Raw genomic sequence first — 21826 nt, forward strand, 5'->3', positions numbered from 1 at the left:
CCTGAGCTGGACTAGGCTCCGCGACCAGAGCCCTATGGGCTGCAGTGCCACCTGGAATCTCCACATTGTTGCATGTTCCAGCCTTGGGCTTGACATGCTGTTCCTGCCTCCATCCCCCTCCCTGGCATGCCCATATTCCTGTGCTTGCCAGAGAATCCCTGGACAACAACTTTAGGGCTGTCTTTCACAGTTCCAGCACTGGGAGAATTTTCTATCAACTGGAACTGAGGCTTGTAGAGTCCCTTTACACTGGTCCTGCCCTTTTATCTCATTTAAAGAGGCTGGAGTATGAGTGACGATTTAATCTGCAGTCCCTGCCCAAGGAGCATGCATTTCAAACGAAACAATCCATTTCAGACACATTGTATATCAGATTATATGAAAGTCTGATATCAGAGTAGTACTGATGGCCAGTTTCAATGAAAGGTTTTGTGGAAAAAGGTTTGTTTTAAGAATGGCTTAGAATGAAGAAATGGTGACTCTTTTACACAAAGGAGGGAGATATTTACCATATAGTAATATTAAAATTTCAAGGAATACAGAGAGATTTCAAAAGGGAATCAGAATTTTATGAGTCTGTCAATATTTTAAAGGGTTGTAGAAAACATAAATGTTTAACATAAGATTTTTTTTCTTAGTAATTTTAATGCAATATCAAATTAGATCCCGCTAAACCGCACTAACGTGAAGTGGCAGTAGTCAGAGAACAGTGATACATGTAGTACCTAGACTAGAGAGTGGATAATACATCCAGAGCTGGGTGAATTTTTTATGACACATAGTTTACTTGCTGAAACTGCTGTTTCTGGCTTGATCGAAACTATTTGTGAAATTGAGTCGAATTCGCTGAATTGTTTTGGACAAAAAAAAATTTCAAAAGTTGATGCATTTTGGTGTTTTGCTTAGAAATGTAGTTAGATATATTTAAAAAACAAAACCAAAAAGAGGTTAAAAGCACCTAAAACCAAAATGAACCCCTCCCCCCCCCAAATTTTTGTTCTGGGTCAAATAAAACATTTTGTTTGATCTGAAACAGAATTTTTTTTGTTTTTTGTTTTGGCAAGGAAAACTGAAAAAAAAAATTCCCTTTCTAGTCGACCCCAAAAGATGTAAAAAAAATTTTCACTTTCCTAAAAAAATCAGTTATTTGTTTAGCTGTAAATACTTTGTTTCCTTCAGTACTCTTCCCTTTTCTTAACTTCCCTCTCCATCTAGCAGGCGGTGGTAAACCTCAGTCTCATTTTCCAGATGAATCTTGATGTCCAGGAGTAATTCATACTCTGAATTCTGGCATTCCATATCATCCCTTATCTGTTGCACTTGTGTCTCCATGCTGCTAATCGCCACTTGTATTTCTGAAAGTTGTGCACAATAACAACCTTCTGTCTCTGTCAAGGTGGCTTCAAGAGATTGTTTCTGACATAGAATAAGAACGCACAGTACTATTATGAGGGGGTGGAAGAAAAACCTTAATAACAATGAGATATGAGCACATGAAATTTAGGAGCCTAAGCCCCATCTTCAAAAGCAATGTAGGCACTTGGAGCCAAAGTCTCATTAACATTTTACCTTAGATCTTTGGTTTAATAACATGGAATATAAAGATAAAGAAAGCAGGTTTTATTATTTAGTATAACAAACCACTCAACAATTAGTAATGTACAATTTTAACTCTTTAAAATGGTCACATATTAGTTTTCTTTGTTGATATACTATTTGTGCTTCTAATAGCGTTACAGAAAAATGGAGCCAAAAGGTGAAGAAAGCCGCTTTCATTTTTAGTATAACAAACTACATGACCATTAACAGAACATGATTTTATCCCTTTGATTGCTATAGAATATTTGTTTCCTTTGTTAGTAGACCCTTATTGTGTCAGATTGTGTCAATGTGCATGTATATCATTCCATTTTATTTTGAAGCACTGCAGTTCTTTTGCAATGCTACCCCATCTATCATTTTTTTATGCTTTAGTGTAGAAGTTGTTTGAAAGACAAAGTAAAAGGAGAAATTTATAATGTATCATATATCTCTTGCATGTAAAGTGCGACACCCTGACTTCATCAAAGCCAATGGCAAAGCTCCCATTCACTTCTATGAGGGCAGGATTTCACCCAAATGCTATTTTAGGGGTGCAGATTTCAAAAACGCATATAAGATTTAGGAGCTTAAGCCCCATCTTCAAAAGCAATGTAGGCACTTAGGAGCCAAAGTCCCATTAAAAATTTGACCTTAGATCTTTAGAAATTAATTTAAGAGGTATCTATTCTCATACCAGAACAAGTTGGGATTTCAGCTCTATCTCCAAGGCTTGAAGAGTGCTTTTCAGTTCAGTAATCTGCCTTTTGTTGGTACTGGTCTCCTCAGCTCTAAAGTTGATCTGTACATTGAATTCTTTACTCTGAGGTATTGCAATAACAAAAAAAAGTTATTTAGTGAAGCAAAATGTCCAAGTTTCATGGAATTGAGTCTGCTTTCAGAACACTTGTTAGCATTTAGTTACCTTTTCACTGAACCAGGCTTCAGCGTCTTTCCGATTTTGCTCAGTGAGGGCCTCATACTCTGCTCTCATTTTATTCAGATGAGTAGTGATACCAATTCCTGGAGTAGCATTAATTTCTACATTAGCATCACCAGAGATCGTGCTTTGCAAACTTTTCATTTCCTAAATGAAGAGAAAAGAAGACTTGTGGCTTGATCCTGCAAGGAACTAAGTTCTCTAGCCTTCATGCTCAGTGTTCAGAGTACCTTAAGGAAATGTCTATGCTGCAGTGTAAGCCCAGGGTTCAAATTCAGGCTCAAACTGAATCTCACTTCCCTACAAATCATGTTAACCCAGGGTCCGAGGACCCCACAGATGTGGAGGGTCTGAGCCTGAATCAGTCTGGGACTTAGGTTCAAGCCCTACTGCTTTGTAGTGTAGATGCAGCCCCACTAGACTTCTGGGAGTCAAGCAAAAGTATTCCACAATCCCATGAGCCGACTTGCTTTGTCCTTTGAACAGTCAAATTTGGTGGACAGACAGTTTTCCCATGCTTGCACCATAAACAAAGAGCTAGCATGGCCACATTTTGAGAGGGCAGTAGGAAGTCTGAGATGTGGATGGTTAGATTTGGCCCTGTATAATACAGTGTAGGCGCTTGAGCACCACGTTGGGACCCAGGGTTCAACAATTCCTAACCTGGAGTTACAAATGAGTGTAGACATACCCTAAGTGGCTTGTTCGTGGTCTGCCTAGTTCTATTGCTTTTTATGCCATGTGTAAGTAGAGTCAGGATGAGCTCCACCCTGACATCTGGTGGTGAGGTGTGGCAAGTTTTGGAAAAGAGTTTTCAGGGGCTGATCTCATTTGCATAGGCACACCCCCCCCCGCCTAGAATGAGGCCATAGCTGCCCAAATGGTCACTTTGGCTGCTCTGGGATCCCCAGTGTCTCTGTTATTGGGGCAGGAAGAATACATTGTTATTACCCTGATTATGGGAATCAAGGACAGTGGAACTGTACTTGGCCTTTTGTTATGATGGAGGGACTCGCCATTAACTAAGTAGCGTTCGCTAGGCAAGGGACATGGGTTCCAAAACTCTGTGAATTGAGAGAGGCTGGAGACAGGTATTAGTACCTGGTGGTGTGGGCCCCTTTGTGAGGGCCTGAAACATCAATTGCACCTCTGTCTCTCTCCACTGTGGAACATCAGAGCTAATTTTGGGTCTATTAGGAGTCTAGCTACACTTGCTGAGCTGAATTCACTTTGGCCTTATGGTGCACCAGCACTGAGGCTCCCACTACTACAAGCTGAAATCACTAAAGAGCTAAAATCACTGAGCACTGTGTCCAGTAGTGGGGAGCCTGAAGATCTGGAGCGGAGCAGAGCAGTTCGTGGACCGGCTGTGGAGCAGTTCATGGGATGGTGGGAGCTGCTTGTGGGATGCGGAGCGGAGCAGTTCGTGGGACAGTTGGTGGAGCGGAGCGGCTCGGAGTGAAGTGCGCGCGCACACACACACATACAAAAACCACTCTGCAGATGAACTCTGGGGCTGGACTTTTGGGTTGTTGGACTTTGGGTGATTTCTGGATTGCTGGACTCGAGACGTTTGGGTTGTGGGACTCAAGAACCTGAGGGAAAGGACATGGCCCAATTTGCTGGGGTGGGTCTTTGCTCATGGTTTGGTTGATGAACCCTAGTTGTGGTGTTTTCCCAATTTAATGCTGATGTCGTTTACCTCATGTTATTAAAGATTCTCTGTTACACCGAGACTCTGTGCTTGCGAGAGGGGAAGTATTGCCTCTTTGAGGCACCCAGGGGTGTGTGTAAGATTTTCCCAGGTCACTGGGTGGGGGCTCGAGCCAGTTTTGCATTTGCTTTGATGAGAGGGAGCCCCTGTGAACTGAACCCGGCCCTTGCTGCTATCAACTCGGCCTAGCAGAAGGGTTACACATGTATACTTGTTTCAAGTACATGGGGATAAGATTTGCCTACTAACAAAGTATTCCATCTAACAGTAAGTAATAACAAAGTGTAAAAACCATTTTAAAAAGACTAGCTGCATAGCCCTTTATAAAAATACCTGCCAATTTATGATTAACATCCAGATTTAAAAGATTAAGCACTTAAATTTAAAAATCCAGTATTATGCTTTTAAATTTTGTTTTAAAGTACTGAGTTAATTATAATACACACGAGGAATTTTTTCCCCAAAGTCTCAGGATGTAAATTCAGAATTTTGTTTTCAATATATAGTTTAATTAATAAATCTGTTTGGAAAGATGAATCAGAGCCATTAAATGTATTTGAGCACTCTGTTTTGGCCAAGAATTCTCTAAATCGTATAGTATTAAAATATAAAATAGTTTAAAACTAAGATTGAGTGTCATTAAAATTTTGCCACATGAATTAATATGTGAAGGAATTTGCTTCCACATCTCTTTTTTTTATCAAGTGTATTGCTCTGTACATCCATAGAGGGGCAAAAAAGTACAACTTTATTTCATGTTCTTTTACCTAAAGAAATCATAAGGCAATCCTCTTGATTTGTAAAGACATATGAAAATTAATCCTTTTCTTTCAAATGTAAATCTTTGCAAAATTGCAACAAATCCCTCCCTTATTGCCAGTTATGAATTCTAACGTCTGACTAGTATAAATGGTACAACTCACTAAATAATTGGCTAGATTGTGTCTTTGCCAGAAGTCATGAATGAGGATCAGTGTTGTTGTTCTACTGCACCATGAGAAGACCAGGGACCATATTGTGGCACCAGAGACTCAGTAAGGTTCCTGGTTCCCTGCTTATTCTGTGGGGAAGTAATCTGTGCCAGCCCCCTACCCGGTGCAGATTACTTCCTCCTCCATGCAGGCTCAGCTGTGCTGAGTGTGGAGCCAAATCTCTCTCCACTCCCGACTCTTGCCAGCCCACTTCCCACTAGCCATGTACTTGGAATGGGGAGTAGTGACACTGCAGAGACTGCTCTTTTCAGCACTGCTACCTGCAATATTGATACACTGCACAGAAGAGCAGGGGGGCACCAGACACAATCTTTCTCCTCTGCATGGTGTGCAGCGTGAGTGAGAATCTTGCTCAATATCAAATTATCAAAATTTACAATTTATTTTGTCCTTAAATTTTTCTGAAAAGCAGTCTCTTTTATAATGTATACCCCCAAAGAATAAAAATATTATCTAATCCTTCAAAACAATAATTTACAAAGATAGTATGCAATGAATTATTAATAAACAAACATCTTGGGCCTGATTCTCAGCTGCTTAAATCAGCGTACCTTCATTGACTTCAGTGGAGCTACACCCGTTTATAAAAACTGAGAAATTTGGTCCCTTGACTTCAGGAAGCTAGTTATAGATCCTGCCTTACCTCCTCATGGTTCTTCTTGAGGTAAGCCTGCTCTTCATTCAGGTTTTTAGTCTGCATCTCCAGGTCACTCTTGGCAAGAGTTATTTCATCCAGGACTTTACGTAGACCATTGATGTCGGCTTCAACACTTTGGTGGAGGTATATCTCATTCTCATATCTAAAAAGAATTGTTAAAAGAAGTAGGGTCAAATTGTAATACCATAGCCATTGCTGCATGGTATCTTATTCCACAAACAGTACATTTAAATCAGTGGGCTTACTCACTGAATAAGGTACTTCTCAGTGTGAATAAGGTTGGCAGAATCTGGCCCTTAAGTCTAGAAATCAATTTAGATCATTTGAGTAAAAATTATTTGTTTTCATCTCTTTTGCTAATTTGTAAGTTCTGGAAAATGCATGCAATCAAAATTTCCATTGACTGAAAGATTGGGTTGATGGCCATTGGACATTAGTTTTACAATCTAAATCCCTCTACAATTCTATTATTTTTATAAACCACCAAATGTGTGCTAAAATCTGAGTTATACATTGAATTACACAAAGAGTAATTGTAAAATATTTTCACAATATGAATTTTTTACAGAGATGTTAATCAGTGCTGGAATCTGTAAAAAGATTTAAGAATTATGCTTGGAACAGTGTCTCCTTCAAATGCAAAAGAGAGAATATTGAAAGATTCTAGTACAGTGGTCTAATAGTATTAACTTTTGCATGATTTTGGCAATACATGTCTAATATAATTAATTCAACTTACTTTGGTCTGAAGTCAGCAGCAGCCAGCTTGGCATTGTCAATTTGCAGAATGATCCTGGCATTGTCAACAGTTGCAGCAATGATCTAAAAAACAGCAGGAGGTACTGAAAAATAAGTTATTTCTTGGACTCTTGTAAGTTTGACAGGTTTACTTGTGTCTCATGGATTGGATGAACTTAATCAAAGTCAATGGAGAAAAAATTTAAGTAGTTAAAAAACCGATATCTGATACTTACATGAATATCTTACTTACATGATATCTGATACTTACATGAATAACTAAAATGATAAAATATTTGCTTATCTTGGTTAGTTCAGTATTTTAGAAATATTTAATCATTTGTCCACATTCTCCTTTTTGTTACTCCGTTCATGCTTATTCTCATTTTTCTTTTTCCATATCCTTTTCCAATAGTTAACCTAACACCAGGTGTGCATCAACTTCATACCCCCTCTAAAATAAAGCCACATTAGGACAATGTTTGACACAATGATCTCTTTCTTGTAGTTTCCTTTAATTCTGGCAGTCTTTATAGCTCTCTACGTTTGGAGATTTGTGAATATCTCCTGGGTTATGTCAGTGAACTTCCGCTGATTTTCTTAAACTTGATCTTCATTATGAACCTATTGAGTACATTCAGGTCCCTGGAGCCCAATCCTGCTGCAAATGAAATTGTCAACTTATTTATAATGTAGGCTTGATATTTGACATTAATATTAGCCAGAGACATAGTTAACAATTTACTTTTCAGAATAAGACAATAATTAAATACATTATTTAATCCCAATAACAAATTGTTTAAAAATATAACTTCTTACCTGATTTACAAGGTTTTCAATAATAGCACAGTATTTACTGTAGTTGTGAGGTCTTCCATCAGTATGTGGTCCAAATTTCTCTTACCAGTCCTTGATTTTGTGTTCAAGCTCTGTATTTGCCTCTTCCAGAGCATTTACTTTGCCCAGGTAGGAGGCCAAACGGTCATTAAGGTTCTGCAAGGTTTCCTTTTCGCTACCTGAGAGAAGTCCACCATCTCCGCCTGTAGCACCAACAGCACCATAACCGAAGTTATAAAAGGATCCACCTGCTCCACTTCCAATGCCACACCATCCAGAACCAGCACCCCAGCCTCCGCCAGACCCATACTTTCCCACTCCAGAACCTCCACCCAAGCAACATGCTCCACCACTAGGTATTTTTATAGATGCACCGCCACTCCAGCACCCTGTCTTGCTGAGTCAGACATGCCAGTCTGCTCCAGCACAGACCCAGGGTCTGAACCAGGTGCCCCAAAGCTGCAGACTTAACTGAAAATAACTTAAGAAGAGTTCCTGTCTTTAACACTCAGATACCCAACTCCCATTGGGGTCCAAACCCCAAATAAATCCGTTTTACCGGTAAACTCATAAAATGTTTGCCCTCTATAATACTGATAGAGAGATATGCATAGCTGTCCCTCCCCCCCCAGTAAAAAGTGATTTTGTTAAATTCAAAAAGTAGGATTTAAATGGTTCCAAGTAGTAACAGACAGAACAAAGTGAATTACCAAGTAAAATAAAATAAAACATGCAAGTCTGTCTAGTACAGTAGTAAAACTGAATACAGATAAAATCTCACCCTCAGAGATGTTTCAATAAGTTTCTTTCACAGACTGGACTCCTTCCTAGTCTGGGCACAATCCTTTTCCCTGGTACAGCCCTTGTTCCAGCTCAGGTGGTAGCTAGGGGATTCCTCATGATTACCACCCCCTTTTTTCTGCTCCACCCACTTATATATCTTTTGTATAAAGCAGGAATCCTTTGTCCCTCTGGGATCCCACCCATTCTTCTCAATGGAAAAGTACCATGTTAAAGATGAATTCCAGTTCAGGTGACATGATCACATGTCACTGTAAGACTTCATTACCCACTTGCAAGCCCACAGGTATACAGGAAGACTTACAAGTAAAACAGAGCCATATACAGGTAATTGTCCTTGGTAATGGGAGCCATTAAGATTCCAAACCACCCTTAATGGCCCACACTTTGCATAACTACAATAGGACCTCAGAGTTATATTTCATATTTCTAGTTTCAGATATAAGAGTGATGCATTTATACAAATAGGATGACCACACTCAGTAGATTATAAGCTTTGTAATGATACTTTACAAGAGACCTTTTGCATGAAGCGTATTCCAGTTACATTATATTCACACTCATTAGCGTATTTTTATAAAATCATATAGAGTGCAACTTCACACTTTCTGTAATGAGTTACATGTGTTTGCAATTTTTGAAGTTCCTTTTGCCGGAAGGCTGTGCAAATACTTCTGGGTTGATTTCATCTTATTTTGTTTCTTCAATCAGCATAGTGCTGAATAACTATGGGCTAAATTGTCACTTTACAATTTTCCCTGAGCAAGGGGATGCATGTAGTTGTGTTTCCCCAGAAGCAGCCTGGCAAGCCAGTTTTGACTCAGAGCTTTCTGGTCTCTTCACTGCAGTGGGTAGGTAATATTCTGTACTGGGTTTATGCCTGGCTCAGCATATATAATCTGGCACATCACACAGAGGGTCGGAGCCAAGGCTCTGTCTAGTCCCTGCCCCATCCTGCTCACCTGCAAAATGTGGAGGTGTGGGGAGGAAATAGTGGTTCTTTTTCGAGTGGCTCTGCATATTCCCACTTATGGGTATTGTGCCACCTAGTGGTGCATAAGAGCAGAACCTTTTCCAACCAGTGTCTGTTAGAGTGCTTATGCGTCCTCTTCTGCCCCTCTGCTCAGCATCTCTGAACGTTCTGGTTGTGAGGCTATATAAAGGGGTGCAGAGCCCTCCACCACCTCAGTTCCTTCCAATTGCATGCCAAAGATGGAAGGCAACTGCTCTGGTCCATTTGGATCTGGGTATTTTTCCTCTGTTCTTAGTGTTCTGTTAATTGTTTAGTATCGTGACCCTGGTCGCTGGAGGGGCCTCACTGAGATTGCTCAATCAGGGCAAACTGCAAAGAATGGGCGAGACGATCCTCCAAACTGATGGTTTATTCTAATAATTAGCAAAAAGAAAAGGAGGACTTGTGGCACCTTAGAGACTAACCAATTTATTTGAGCATAAGCTTTCGTGAGCTACAGCTCACTTCATCGGATGCTGTAGCTCACGAAAGCTTATGCTCAAATAAATTGGTTAGTCTCTAAGGTGCCACAAGTCCTCCTTTTCTTTTTGCGAATACAGACTAACACGGCTGTTACTCTGAAACCCATCTAATAATTAGGTTAATCAAGCCAGCAACAAAACAGCTTCTGCAATACCTTACTGGTTATCAAGAAGCTAAAATACAGCTCCCCTAAAGCAGTCCACCTGTGGTCTCCCACCCAGACAGCCCAGTCAAATATGGTGGTGATTATTTCAGATCTTATCTATATATAAAGTTCCACCAAGAGATTGGACACATTACCCACCAGGTCAATGAATATTTCAGATTTTACCCAAATGCACGCCTATAGCCAATTCTTATGAACTAATCTAAGATTTATTAAAAAAGAAAAGAGAGTACTGTGGTTAAAGATCATTACACATACATATATGGATAAAGTTCTTAGGTCAGTTTCATAGCAGAGATGGTGAGCTGCTAATTTGTAAAAAGTTTGTCCAGAATCAGTTCCATAGGTTATAGTCCAATAGGCAGTCATTGTGCAGCGTTTGTTTAAATTCTTCCATAAGAAACAGCAGAGTAATACAGAATTGAGCTGGAGGCCTCTGTCTTGTGACTTAAACTTCCCCTGACAAAGTTCAAGAGATTTGAGATGAACAGGATCAGGTCCCAAAGTTCTTTTATAGTTGAAGCGCAGCTGATAAACCTCTTGTCACAGCAAGCATTCCTTGATGAAGAATAGATAATGTATATTGTTGCTTTGAAGTCAATTCCTATTTCCTATGTATACACAGGCAGTTAGTTGCATTGACTAGCATATGGCAATTAATCATTCAAATGTTCCCAGTAGGTAGTTTACTACAAACTTTACAGAGAAATAAAGACGATATTATTATAACACATGTTTCATCAAGAGTTCCTGTACCTGCTGTTGGTACCAGGGGACTACTACCCCTGAATGGATCTTGAATGGCTCCCAGCGGAGCAGATTACTGTCATACCAGTGAAAAAGGTCCACAGTAATTAGCTTGCATACACTGCAGTTTGTTCAAGAAGGAATTACACAAGTGGTAAAGGGTTACATTAAGCACATAACTCCTGTGTTAGACATTAAAGAACTATACAGTAAGAGCTTGAAGGGTAAACCCCTTTAAAATCCCTCCTGGCCAGAGGAAAAATCCTCTCACCTGTAAAGGGTTAAGAAGCTAAAGCTTAAACCTCGCTGGCACCTGACCAAAATGACCAATGAGGAGACAAGATACTTTCAAAAGCTGGGAGGAGGGAGAAAAACAAAGGGTCTGGGTCTGTCTGTGTGATGTTTTTGCCGGAGACAGAACAGGAATGGAGTCTTAGAACTTAGTAAGTAATCTAGCTAGGTATGTGTTAGATTATGATTTCTCGAAATGGCCGAGAAAATAGCTGTGCTGAATAGAATGAATATTCCTGTCTGTGTGTCTTTTTTGTAACTTAAGGTTTTGCCTAGAGGGATTCTCTATGTTTTGAATCTAATTACCCTGTAAGGTATTCACCATCCTGATTTTACAGAGGTGATTCTTTTTTTTACTTCTATTAAAAGTCTTCTTGTAAGGAAACTGAATGCTTTTTCATTGTTCTAAGATCCAAGGGTTTGTGTCTGTGGTCACCTATGCAAATTGGTGAGGATTTTTACCAAACCTTCCCCAGGAAGTGGGGTCAAGGGGTGGGAGGATTTTGGGGGGAAAGACGTGTCCAAACTCTGTTTTTTCAGGAACCCAGATAAAGTTTGGTGGTGGCAGTGGAAATCCAAGGGCAAAGGGTAAAATAATATGTACCTTGGGGACGTTTTAACCTAAGCTGGTAAAAGTAAGCTTAGGAGATTTTCATGCAGGTCCCCACATCTGTACCCTAGAATTCAGAGTGGGGAAGGAACCTTGACAGAGCTATACATTCCTCTTAGTGAGCCTCTCTTTCACAAACATACACAAACAGGCCCTGTGCTAGCCTCACACAGTTCCTGCTTGGCAAACGGAGAAGGTAGTTAACAATTCTATGGACAACGACTTCTCTCCAGGTCTGGTCTCCTCAGCCCTCTGGTCTGTCTCAGATTCCCTCAAGGCAAGGCTTTGGCTGCCTGGAAACCCCTCTGGTCACAGTCCTACTCGAGCCCACAGAGCAGAGTTTTGGCTACTCTGTCTAGCGCGCCGTGAAGTGTCAATTAAGGAATTCCCCCAACCGTAACGTAATTTGCTTGATTTTTATACTCTTTTTCCTCCGAGGAGTCACATGTCCTAAAAGCATGCCCAGTGGGCGTGTGGCTACTAATTTTTACTAATTAAAAATTTCCTAATTAATACTTTAGGAGGAGACTGCAGAGTGGTGCCAACTGAACATTATCCCACATTCACTCCCTTTTCAATCATTCACTTCAGCCTCCTGTGTGATGTCCTTCAGCAGGGTTGAGATGCCCCGGTCAGCCCATGCTCCATTCAGGATGTTCTGCATATGTTGTTTGCTTTCAAGTGGACATATTTGCTGATCCAAAGATCAGTATTGATCATACACACAGAATGGAGCCAGTCAGTTTCACCTCTGCCATCTGCCTGATGCTAAGAGAAGGATTCTGCTCCCAGAATCCTCTTTCGCAGTTCAGTCACGTCAAGCCATGTTCTCACCATTCATTTAGTATGGCCACACCAATTCGGCACCATCCCAACACTTGCGATGGTACAGTCTCATTGCACTAGAGTTGGGGCAATGTCTTTTGCTTGTCTTAAGCAAGCCCCTGAGATTTGCAGGGCTGCTATCTGCAATTCTGTATACACATTTACTATCACATTATGCTTTCTATTTGGCTTTAAGGGGTGATGCTAGATTTGGTACAGTGGTGCTTCAGTCTCTGTTCTGTTCAGTTTCCTCCAAGTTATTTTCAGCACTGCTTATCAAACAATCCGTAAGTGGGAATATGCAAAGCAACTCAAAGAAGAAATTAAGGTTACTTACTTGTAACCGGAATTCTTCAATATAGCACCCGCCATCCCCTCTTTCTCAGAGTCCTTTTATTCTGTGTCTGTGGGTTGGTGGTGGAAGGAACTGAGATGGTGGAGGGCTCTGTGCCCCTTATACAGCCTTGCCCTCAGAATGTTCTGAGACACTGGGCAGTGAGGGAGGAAGGGGTAAATGAGTGCTCTGACAAACTGCTTGGAGAAGGTTTGGCTGTTAGGCATCAGTAGGTGGCACAATACCCATAAGTTTATATATGCAGAGCCACCTCGAAGAACTCAGTTTACAAGTAAGTAACCTTCATTTCTGTGGAGTCTGCTTCTTCTGCTGCACTGTGACCTTTGCAGTAGAAATATATTAATAAAGCCCTAGTTGTGACGTTAGTTGGACAATAATACACTCATCCTGACGCTATATATTTTTATAACCTCTTAGAGGCCACTTTCACCTGAATAAAAACATGAAAAGAGGCCATTTATGGAAAAAGAACATTACTGAACCACAACTGCTTTGTGTCCTGTTTTCTGTTATTGATAATATTTTACTTTAAATAATGTCTCTCCACATAGTTCAACTTTTTCTGCTACTTTTGTTAGAGACCACATTTCAGCAAAGCACATAAGCACATGCTTAACTTTAAACATGAGTAGTTCCAATATTGGAACATGAGTAGTTCCAATAACTTGGCTGTAAAGTTGTTTATGAACTCCCAGATTATTAACTAGAACTGACTAGGAATTTAAATTAGATTGCTTGCTTACATAAGTAAGGTGAGTAGGATTTAGCTTAAATGGGTAAAAGGAAGTACTACTTTAAAGAAGTGTATATATATATATCACAGCCATAAGATTTAATAGCTTAGTAAAATTAAAAACAAATAAGACATATAGCATCTGCACTTACACTAGATTAAGATAAAAATTTTAATGGCTATTCTTTTCTTCAGAGCATCATATGATCCTATGTTGTGGTCTTAAAGAAAATATCCTGCAATGTTGTTGAAGTGGGGGCGGAGGAGAGGGAGAGGGCTTACATCTTTCTTGGGAGCATATGCCATAGCAGAAAAGGATACCGGACTAGGTAGACCATTGGTCTATTTTGGTATTGTAATTTCTAGGTTCACATAAGGGTAAAAGTGAATTAACCTCATTTTTTTTAGGTCCTGATGTCTATCCTCTGGACTTCATTTTTTTTATTTGAAAAATCATTAAAAAGAAATTCATCTCAACTGTGTCTGGCCCTAGCTAAATAAAAAATAAATTTGTACAGAACTTTACATTTACTGTGCATTTGCTAATGATCTTTGCAATAAAATGTGAAGTTATTTTAACCAGTTACCCCATTCAAGCCTGGTAAAAGCTACTGACTTGTTAAATCTCCTGTTTTGTTGAAATCATTTTCTGTATGTTGCAACACATACTCATTCCTAAACCTTGAAACACAAAACAGGTTTTTGGGCCATAAAAACAAGCTTTGTTAAATGATTAGTCATTCACATCAACTATTCTTACCCTATTAAGGAGTGAATACTTCTGTGATTTTGCCCTTCTCCATTCAATGAAGGTTTGGCTAGTTCTTCACCATGCTTGACTAATAAAGGTTCACAAGGGTAAGTTGTGATGCTGTTAGTCAAATCTGTCTTTTAAATGATCCTAGAACAATGGTTAACCAATTACAAATTATCATCCCCTGTGACATGTCTCAGAGTCTTTTTCCTAGTGACTCAGCAACGCGGAAATGGTAAGTCCCACTCCATCTCTTTTGTGCCATTCCTAAGGTGCAAATGGAATGACATCTGCTCCGAACTCCCCTGATGGGGATACCCCAATCTTACATCATCTTCCCCATAGTTCCTGCAGGGGATATATTCAGATTGGAGAAGGACAGTCGCCTTACTGCCTAGCACACTGGCTCTGCACAGCTGGTTGACAGTACATTAGGACCAGCTTTTCGAAGGTATTTAGGTGCCCAAAGATGCAGCTAGATGCCTGGTGAGATTTGTCAAAAGGACCTAAGGAGGTTAAGCACCTATGGGACACTGAAATCAATAGAATTAGGTACCTAACCTGAGTAGGTGCTTTTGAAAAATCTCACTGGGCACCAAAATATATTTGAAAATCTGGCCGTTACAGACTGTTGCCAGGGAGGTGCAAGTTGGAGCAGTTCCCAGTGGAAAATCAACTTAGCAGAAAATCTGGACTGATATCTCTGACTTCTTAGTCAATGTGTTCCTAAATACAGAGAAATGTTTTTAAAAAGACCAGTGTTTATTTCTGAGTTTGAGACTGTGATGGGTTTGGTCACAGAGACCCCCTTGGAACTGTTACCTGATGTGCTAGAATTACCTCTGAGCCCATTTTCCCTGCCAGCTTGGGACTCCAGAACCCTGCCTTGTTGAGCCAGACACACTAGCCTTCTGCAACACAGACCCAGGTCTGGTCCATGCCCCCAAAGCTGCAGACTTTAACCAAAAACTTCTCAGCAGGTTTCCTATCACCCAGCTCCCAATGGGATCCAAACCCCAAATAAATCCGTTTTACTCTGTATAAATCTTATACAGGGTAAACTTATAAATTGTCCGCCCTCTCTAACACTGACAGAGAGATATGCACAGCTGTTTGCTCCCCAGGTATTAATTACTTACTCTGGGTTTAATAATAAACAAAAGTGATTTTATTAAGAATAAAAAGTAGGATTTAAGTGGTTTCAAGTAATAGACACAACAAAGTAAGTTACCAAGCAAAATAAGACAAAACACGCAAGTCTAAGCCTAATACATTAAGAAACTGTTTACAGGTAAATCTCACCCTCAGAGATGTTCCAATAAGCTTCTTTCACAGACTAGACTTCTTCCTAGTCTAGGCCAAATCCTTTCCCTAGGAGGGCCAATCCCTAGGAGGGCCAAATCGCACCTGGAGCTGCAGCTAGCAAGAGATGTCAAGAGTAACAAGAAGGGTTTCTTCAGGTATGTTGGCAACAAGAAGAAAGCCAAGGAAAGTGTGGGCCCCTTACCGAATGAGGGAGGCAACCTAGTGACAGAGGATGTGGAAAAAGCTAATGTACTCAATGCTTTTTTTGCCTCTGTCTTCACTAACAAGGTCAGCTCCCAGACTGCTGCGCTGGGCATCACAAAATGGGGAAGAGATGGCCAGCCCTCTGTGGAGATAGAGGTGGTTAGGGACTATTTAGAAAAGCTGGACGTGCACAAGTCCATGGGGCCTGACGAGTTGCATCCGAGAGTGCTGAAGGAATTGGCGGCTGTGATTACAGAGCCATTGGCCATTATCTTTGAAAACTCGTGGCGAACCGGGGAAGTCCCGGATGACTGGAAAAAGGCTAATGTAGTGCCAATCTTTAAAAAAGGGAAGAAGGAGGATCCTGGGAACTACAGGCCAGTCAGCCTCACCTCAGTCCCTGGAAAAATCATGGAGCAGGTCCTCAAAGAATCAATCCTGAAGCACTTGCATGAGAGGAAAGTGATCAGGAACAGCCAGCATGGATTCACCAAGGGAAGGTCATGCCTGACTAATCTAATCGCCTTTTATGATGAGATTACTGGTTCTGTGGATGAAGGGAAAGCAGTGGATGTATTGTTTCTTGACTTTAGCAAAGCTTTTGACACGGTCTCCCACAGTATTCTTGTCAGCAAGTTAAGGAAGTATGGGCTGGATGAATGCACTATAAGGTGGGTAGAAAGCTGGCTAGATTGTCGGGCTCAACGGGTAGTGATCAATGGCTCCATGTCTAGTTGGCAGCCGGTATCAAGTGGAGTGCCCCAAGGATTGGTCCTGGGGCCGGTTTTGTTCAATATCTTCATAAATGATCTGGAGGATGGTGTGGATTGCACTCTCAGCAAATTTGCGGATGATACTAAACTGGGAGGAGTGGTAGATACGCTGGAGGGGAGGGATAGGATACAGAAGGACCTAGACAAATTGGAGGATTGGGCCAAAAGAAATCTGATGAGGTTCAATAAGGATAAGTGCAGGGTCCTGCACTTAGGATGGAAGAATCCAATGCACCGCTACAGACTAGGGACCGAATGGCTAGGTAGCAGTTCTGCGGAAAAGGACCTAGGGGTGACAGTGGACGAGAAGCTGGATATGAGTCAGCAGTGTGCCCTTGTTGCCAAGAAGGCCAGTGGCATTTTGGGATGTATAAGTAGGGGCATAGCGAGCAGATCGAGGGACGTGATCGTTCCCCTCTATTCGACATTGGTGCGGCCTCATCTGGAGTACTGTGTTCAGTTTTGGGCCCCACACTACAAGAAGGATGTGGATAAATTGGAGAGAGTCCAGCGAAGGGCAACAAAAATGATTAGGGGTCTAGAACACATGACTTATGAGGAGAGGCTGAGGGAGCTGGGATTGTTTAGCCTTCAGAAGAGAAGAATGAGGGGGGATTTGATAGCTGCTTTCAACTACCTGAAAGGGGGTTCCAAAGAGGATGGCTCTAGACTGTTCTCAATGGTAGCAGATGACAGAATGAGGAGTAATGGTCTCAAGTTGCAGTGGCGGAGGTTTAGATTGGATATTAGGAAAAACTTTTTCACTAAGTGGGTGGTGAAACACTGGAATGCGTTACCTAGGGAGGTGGTAGAATCTCCTTCCTTAGAGGTTTTTAAGGTCAGGCTTGACAAAGCCCTGGCTGGGATGATTTAACTGGGAATTGGTCCTGCTTCGAGCAGGGGGTTGGACTAGATGACCTTCAGGGGTCCCTTCCAACCCTGATATTCTATGATTCTATGTTTCTTTCCCCTGCTACAGTCCTTGTTACTTCCAGCCGGCATCTTAGGTGAAAAGCAGGGGCTTTCTCATGACTGGGACGCCTTTTGTTCTGTTCCACCTCCTTTATATCTTTGGCACAAGGCGGGACTCTTTTGTCTCTCTGGGTTCCCACCCCTCCTTCTAAAGGGAAAAGCACCAGGTTTAAGATGGATTCCAGTTCAGGTGACATGATCACACGTCACTGTAAGACTTCATTCTTCATTACCCAGGAGCTGGCCGACATGTACATAGGCAGGCTTGCAGGTGAACAAACCCATTCACAGGTCATTGATTCTGAAGCACCCTTCATGGCTTCCACTTAGCATGTTTATATCAGTAAGACAAGTTTATATCTTATTCTCCTAACTCTAGACAGAAATTATACATGAAAACAAATGGGATGAACACATTCCGTAGATCATAAACGTTTTAATGATATCTTACAAGAGAGCTTTTGCATAAAGCATATTCCAATTACGTCATATTTACACTCAAAGCATATTTAAAAAAAAAACATTTTGGAATGCAATGTCACAGACATATCTGAAGAAATGCTCTTTTCCTTGCAACATTGCATAGCCTAGTACTGCAATTTGTACAAGACTTCATCTGCCATCTGTGCAAGTTTTCTCAGATGCCTCGCAGCACATTTGTGAAATACATCATAAACTTAATATAAAAAACCTACCCATTTTTAATTAAATAAATAAAATTAGTACTGAATGTATTTTAAGCTGAATGCTAAGTTATGTTGTTCTAGTAAAAAAGGCTTAAGGGTGAAATTCACCCCTGTGCAGAGTGCCAGCACAAGGCATATTAAACACTGAAATCTCACTTGAGCTGTTTTGAAGGCTTATAGTACCTTGTGATGACCTTGTGCACAGGGTTGAATTTCACAATAAATTAACATCAGCTCTGTTATATACTAAGAATCATGAAAAAACATTTCCCTGCAGTTGTCATTAAATATCTGTCAGCTCACTGAGAAGTCAGACACTCAGAAGTATATTCTAGTAAATGAACACTGTCAGTTTTAATTGCTTTATCAAGAAGAAAGGTAGCAAGGATAATAGTTCTGTGAAGGTACCCAATAGAACACATGTAAAATCATTGAAGTCATGGCCGATTCCTCTCCCCTTGCATGCAAGTTTAAGATTTTTGTTCATTTTAAGACCAGATTGTGAACCCTTATCTGGATAGACTTATGCTTTTCAGATAGCCTCATTGAAATCAATGGGAGTATTTGAGAAGCAAGTTTCTGTTCCCTGGCTCACAATCTGTCTCATACCTTTGTTTCAGGTTAGATACTTTCTAATAGGTTTCAGAGTAGCAGCCGTGTTAGTCTATTCGCAGAAAGAAAAGGAGAACTAGTGGCACCTTAGAGACTAACCAATTTATTTGAGCATAAGCTTTCGTGAGCTACAGCTCACTTCATCGGATGTATTCAGTGGAAAATACAATGAGGAGATTTATATACACACAGAACATGAAAAAATGAGTGTTATCATACACACTGTAAGGAGAGTGATCACTTAGGATGAGCTATTACTAGCAGGAGAGCTGGGGGGAGAAAACCTTTTGTAGTGATAATCAAGGTGGGCCATTTCCAGCAGTTAACAGGAACGTCCGAGGAGCAGTGGGGGGTGGGGGAAATAAACATGGGGAAATAGTTTTACTTTGTGTAATGACACATCCACTCCCAGTCTTTATTCAAGCCCAAGTTAATTGTATCCAGTTTGCAAATTAATTTCAATTCAGCAGTCTCTCGTTGGAGCCTGTTTTTGAAGTCTTTTTGTTCTAATATTGCAACCTTTAGGTCTGAAATCGAGTGATCAGAGAGATTGAAGTGTTCTCCAACTGGTTTATGAATAATTCTTGACGTCTGATTTGTGTCCATTTCTTCTTTTACATAGAGACTGTCCAGTTTGACTAATGTACATGGCAGAGGGGCATTGCTGGCACATGATCCATATATCACATTGGTAAATGTGCAGGTGAACGAGCCTCTGATAGTGACAGAGCCAGAAGAGTACCCAGAAGTCACCTACTACAGGACAGGCCCAACAAAGATAATAACAGAACGCCACTAGCCATCACCTTCAGCCCTCAACTAAAACCTCTCCAACGCATCATCAAGGATCTACAACTATCCTGAAGGACGACCCATCACTCTCACAAATCTTGGGAGACAGGCCAGTCCTTGCCTACAGACAGCCCCCCAACCTGAAGCAAATACTCACCAGCAACCACACACCACACAACAGAACCACTAACCCAGGAACTTATCCTTGCAACAAAGCCCATTGCCAACTGTGTCCACATATCTATTCAGGGGACACCATCATAGGGCCTAATCATATCAGCCACACTATCAGAGGCTCGTTCACCTGGAAGTGGATGTGTGGAAGTGGATGTGTCATTACACAAAGTAAAACTATTTCCCCGTGTTTATTTCCCCCACTCCCCCACTGCTCCTCGGACGTTCCTGTTAACTGCTGGAAATGGCCCACCTTGATTATCACTACAAAAGGTTTTCTCCCCCCCTGCTCTCCTGCTGGTAATAGCTCATCTTAAGTGATCACTCTCCTTACAGTGTGTATGATAACACCCATTTTTTCATGTTCTGTGTGTATATAAATCTCCTCACTGTATTTTCCACTGAATGCATCTGATGAAGTGAGCTGTAGCTCACGAAAGCTTATGCTCAAATAAATTGGTTAGTCTCTAAGGTGCCACTAGTACTCCTTTTCTTCATACTTAAGTTACTTAAGTGTTGTGGTTAAAAAGTCAAACATATTTGAAAAGTTTGTTTTGTGAGCCCCCAATAGATGGCACCCCAGGATAAAATCTGGCTGATAATTGGTTATGATATTATACTTTGAAACACTGATAGAAAGACTGTCTGTCTAGCTACTCTCAAACACTCTTCATTTTCAGTAAGTGTACAAGCTTGGGCATTCTTGATTCTGCAGAAAGCATATTTATTTTAAATGTCTTTCTACATTGTGGCAATAACAGTTTGGCTAATTTTGCTCTTCATGAGTCATTCATTTTCTGATTTCAGGGAGGGAGTGGGTTCTGCCAACATGAAACTCCATTGCTGGCAAATGAGGAATGCCATGTCATATACGCTGGCTGTCCCCATCTCACGCCCCAGCGCTGGGGCAAGCTATTTATGTCATGCTCAGCCTCCTTTAACACACCACACCATGACAAGTCACTGCTTTTAGAGAATGTTCCCTGTGATAGTATCTCGGTCATTATCATTTCATTCATTGCTAACTCGGGATCATACTTTTAGGCTGACACTATATGTAAATGCTCTATTATAGTTGCTTGTGTATTCATTAATGAAGGCACTTTTGCCACTGCTTCTTAGTTTTCTGTTGTGCTATGCAGGCTATTCAGTAAAGTTTACAGTTGTTCATGAAGTCTGACTGCTGTTATGGAGTCCCCTAGTGTAATGTGCCCTGTATTCTGGGGTATTGGAGCAGCTGAGTGATATTAATAATAATTATAAAATAATTATTATTACTCATATCACCACAATAAATGTTCACGATGCTTTACAAAATACAGAATAAAACAGTTCCACTCCAGCAAACTTATAGTCTAAGTCATATGTGTTCTTCGTTTGGAAGCATTATGTTGAAATAATTGTGACTGATTAATGGAATTTATTTTCCTAAATGTCCCTAGTGCCCCAGTAGTAAAATCATTAGTATAAGGCTTCCTTTATTACATTTAGGTTAAGGTTTTAAAATAAAGTCTCATCTACAACATTTGTGCTCTAGAGTATGTTGGGTGGTTCCAATTGGAAAAAAATTAGGCAACAAGAGAATGTACGTACATTTCATAACAAATCATTTTGATACTCTGATTTGTTACAGGTTTCAGAGTAACAGCCGTGTTAGTCTGTATTCGCAAAAAGAAAAGGAGGACTTGTGGCACCTTAGAGACTAACCAATTTATTTGAGCATGAGCTTTCGTGAGCTACAGCTCACTTTATCGGATGCATACCGTGGAAACTGCAGAAGACATTATATACACACAGAGACCATGAAACAATACCTTCTCCCACCCCACTGTCCTGCTGGTAATAGCTTATCTAAAGTGATCATCAAGTTGGGCCATTTCCAGCACAAATCCAGGTTTTCTCACGCTCCACCCCCCCCCCCCAACTCACTCTCCTGCTGGTAATAGCCCATCCAAAGTGACCACTCTCTTCACAATGTGTATGATAATCAAGGTGGACCATTTCCTGCACAAATCGAGATTCTCTCACTCCCTCACCCTCCTCCAAAAACCACACACACAAACTCACTCTCCTG

The 21826-nt window shown here is 40.8% G+C and overlaps 1 protein-coding gene and 1 long non-coding RNA gene across 3 annotated transcripts in view; one reads left to right on the forward strand and one right to left on the reverse strand.

Moving 5' to 3' along the window:
* LOC125626657 (uncharacterized) overlaps positions 1 to 21826 on the forward strand; it is a 225423-nt gene that overhangs the window by 54848 nt on the left and 148749 nt on the right. The gene's annotated exons all lie outside the window — the stretch shown is intronic.
* LOC125626563 (keratin, type I cytoskeletal 10-like) lies at positions 1195 to 12764 on the reverse strand. Its single transcript, XM_048829651.1, is given in 7 exon segments — positions 1195 to 1416; positions 2276 to 2401; positions 2504 to 2665; positions 5868 to 6024; positions 6622 to 6704; positions 7440 to 7809; positions 12730 to 12764. Coding segments are annotated over 7 exon segments (1155 nt in total).

Source organism: Caretta caretta, chromosome 27 (genome assembly GCF_965140235.1).
Source record: "Caretta caretta isolate rCarCar2 chromosome 27, rCarCar1.hap1, whole genome shotgun sequence".
Taxonomy (NCBI): Eukaryota; Metazoa; Chordata; order Testudines; family Cheloniidae; genus Caretta; species Caretta caretta.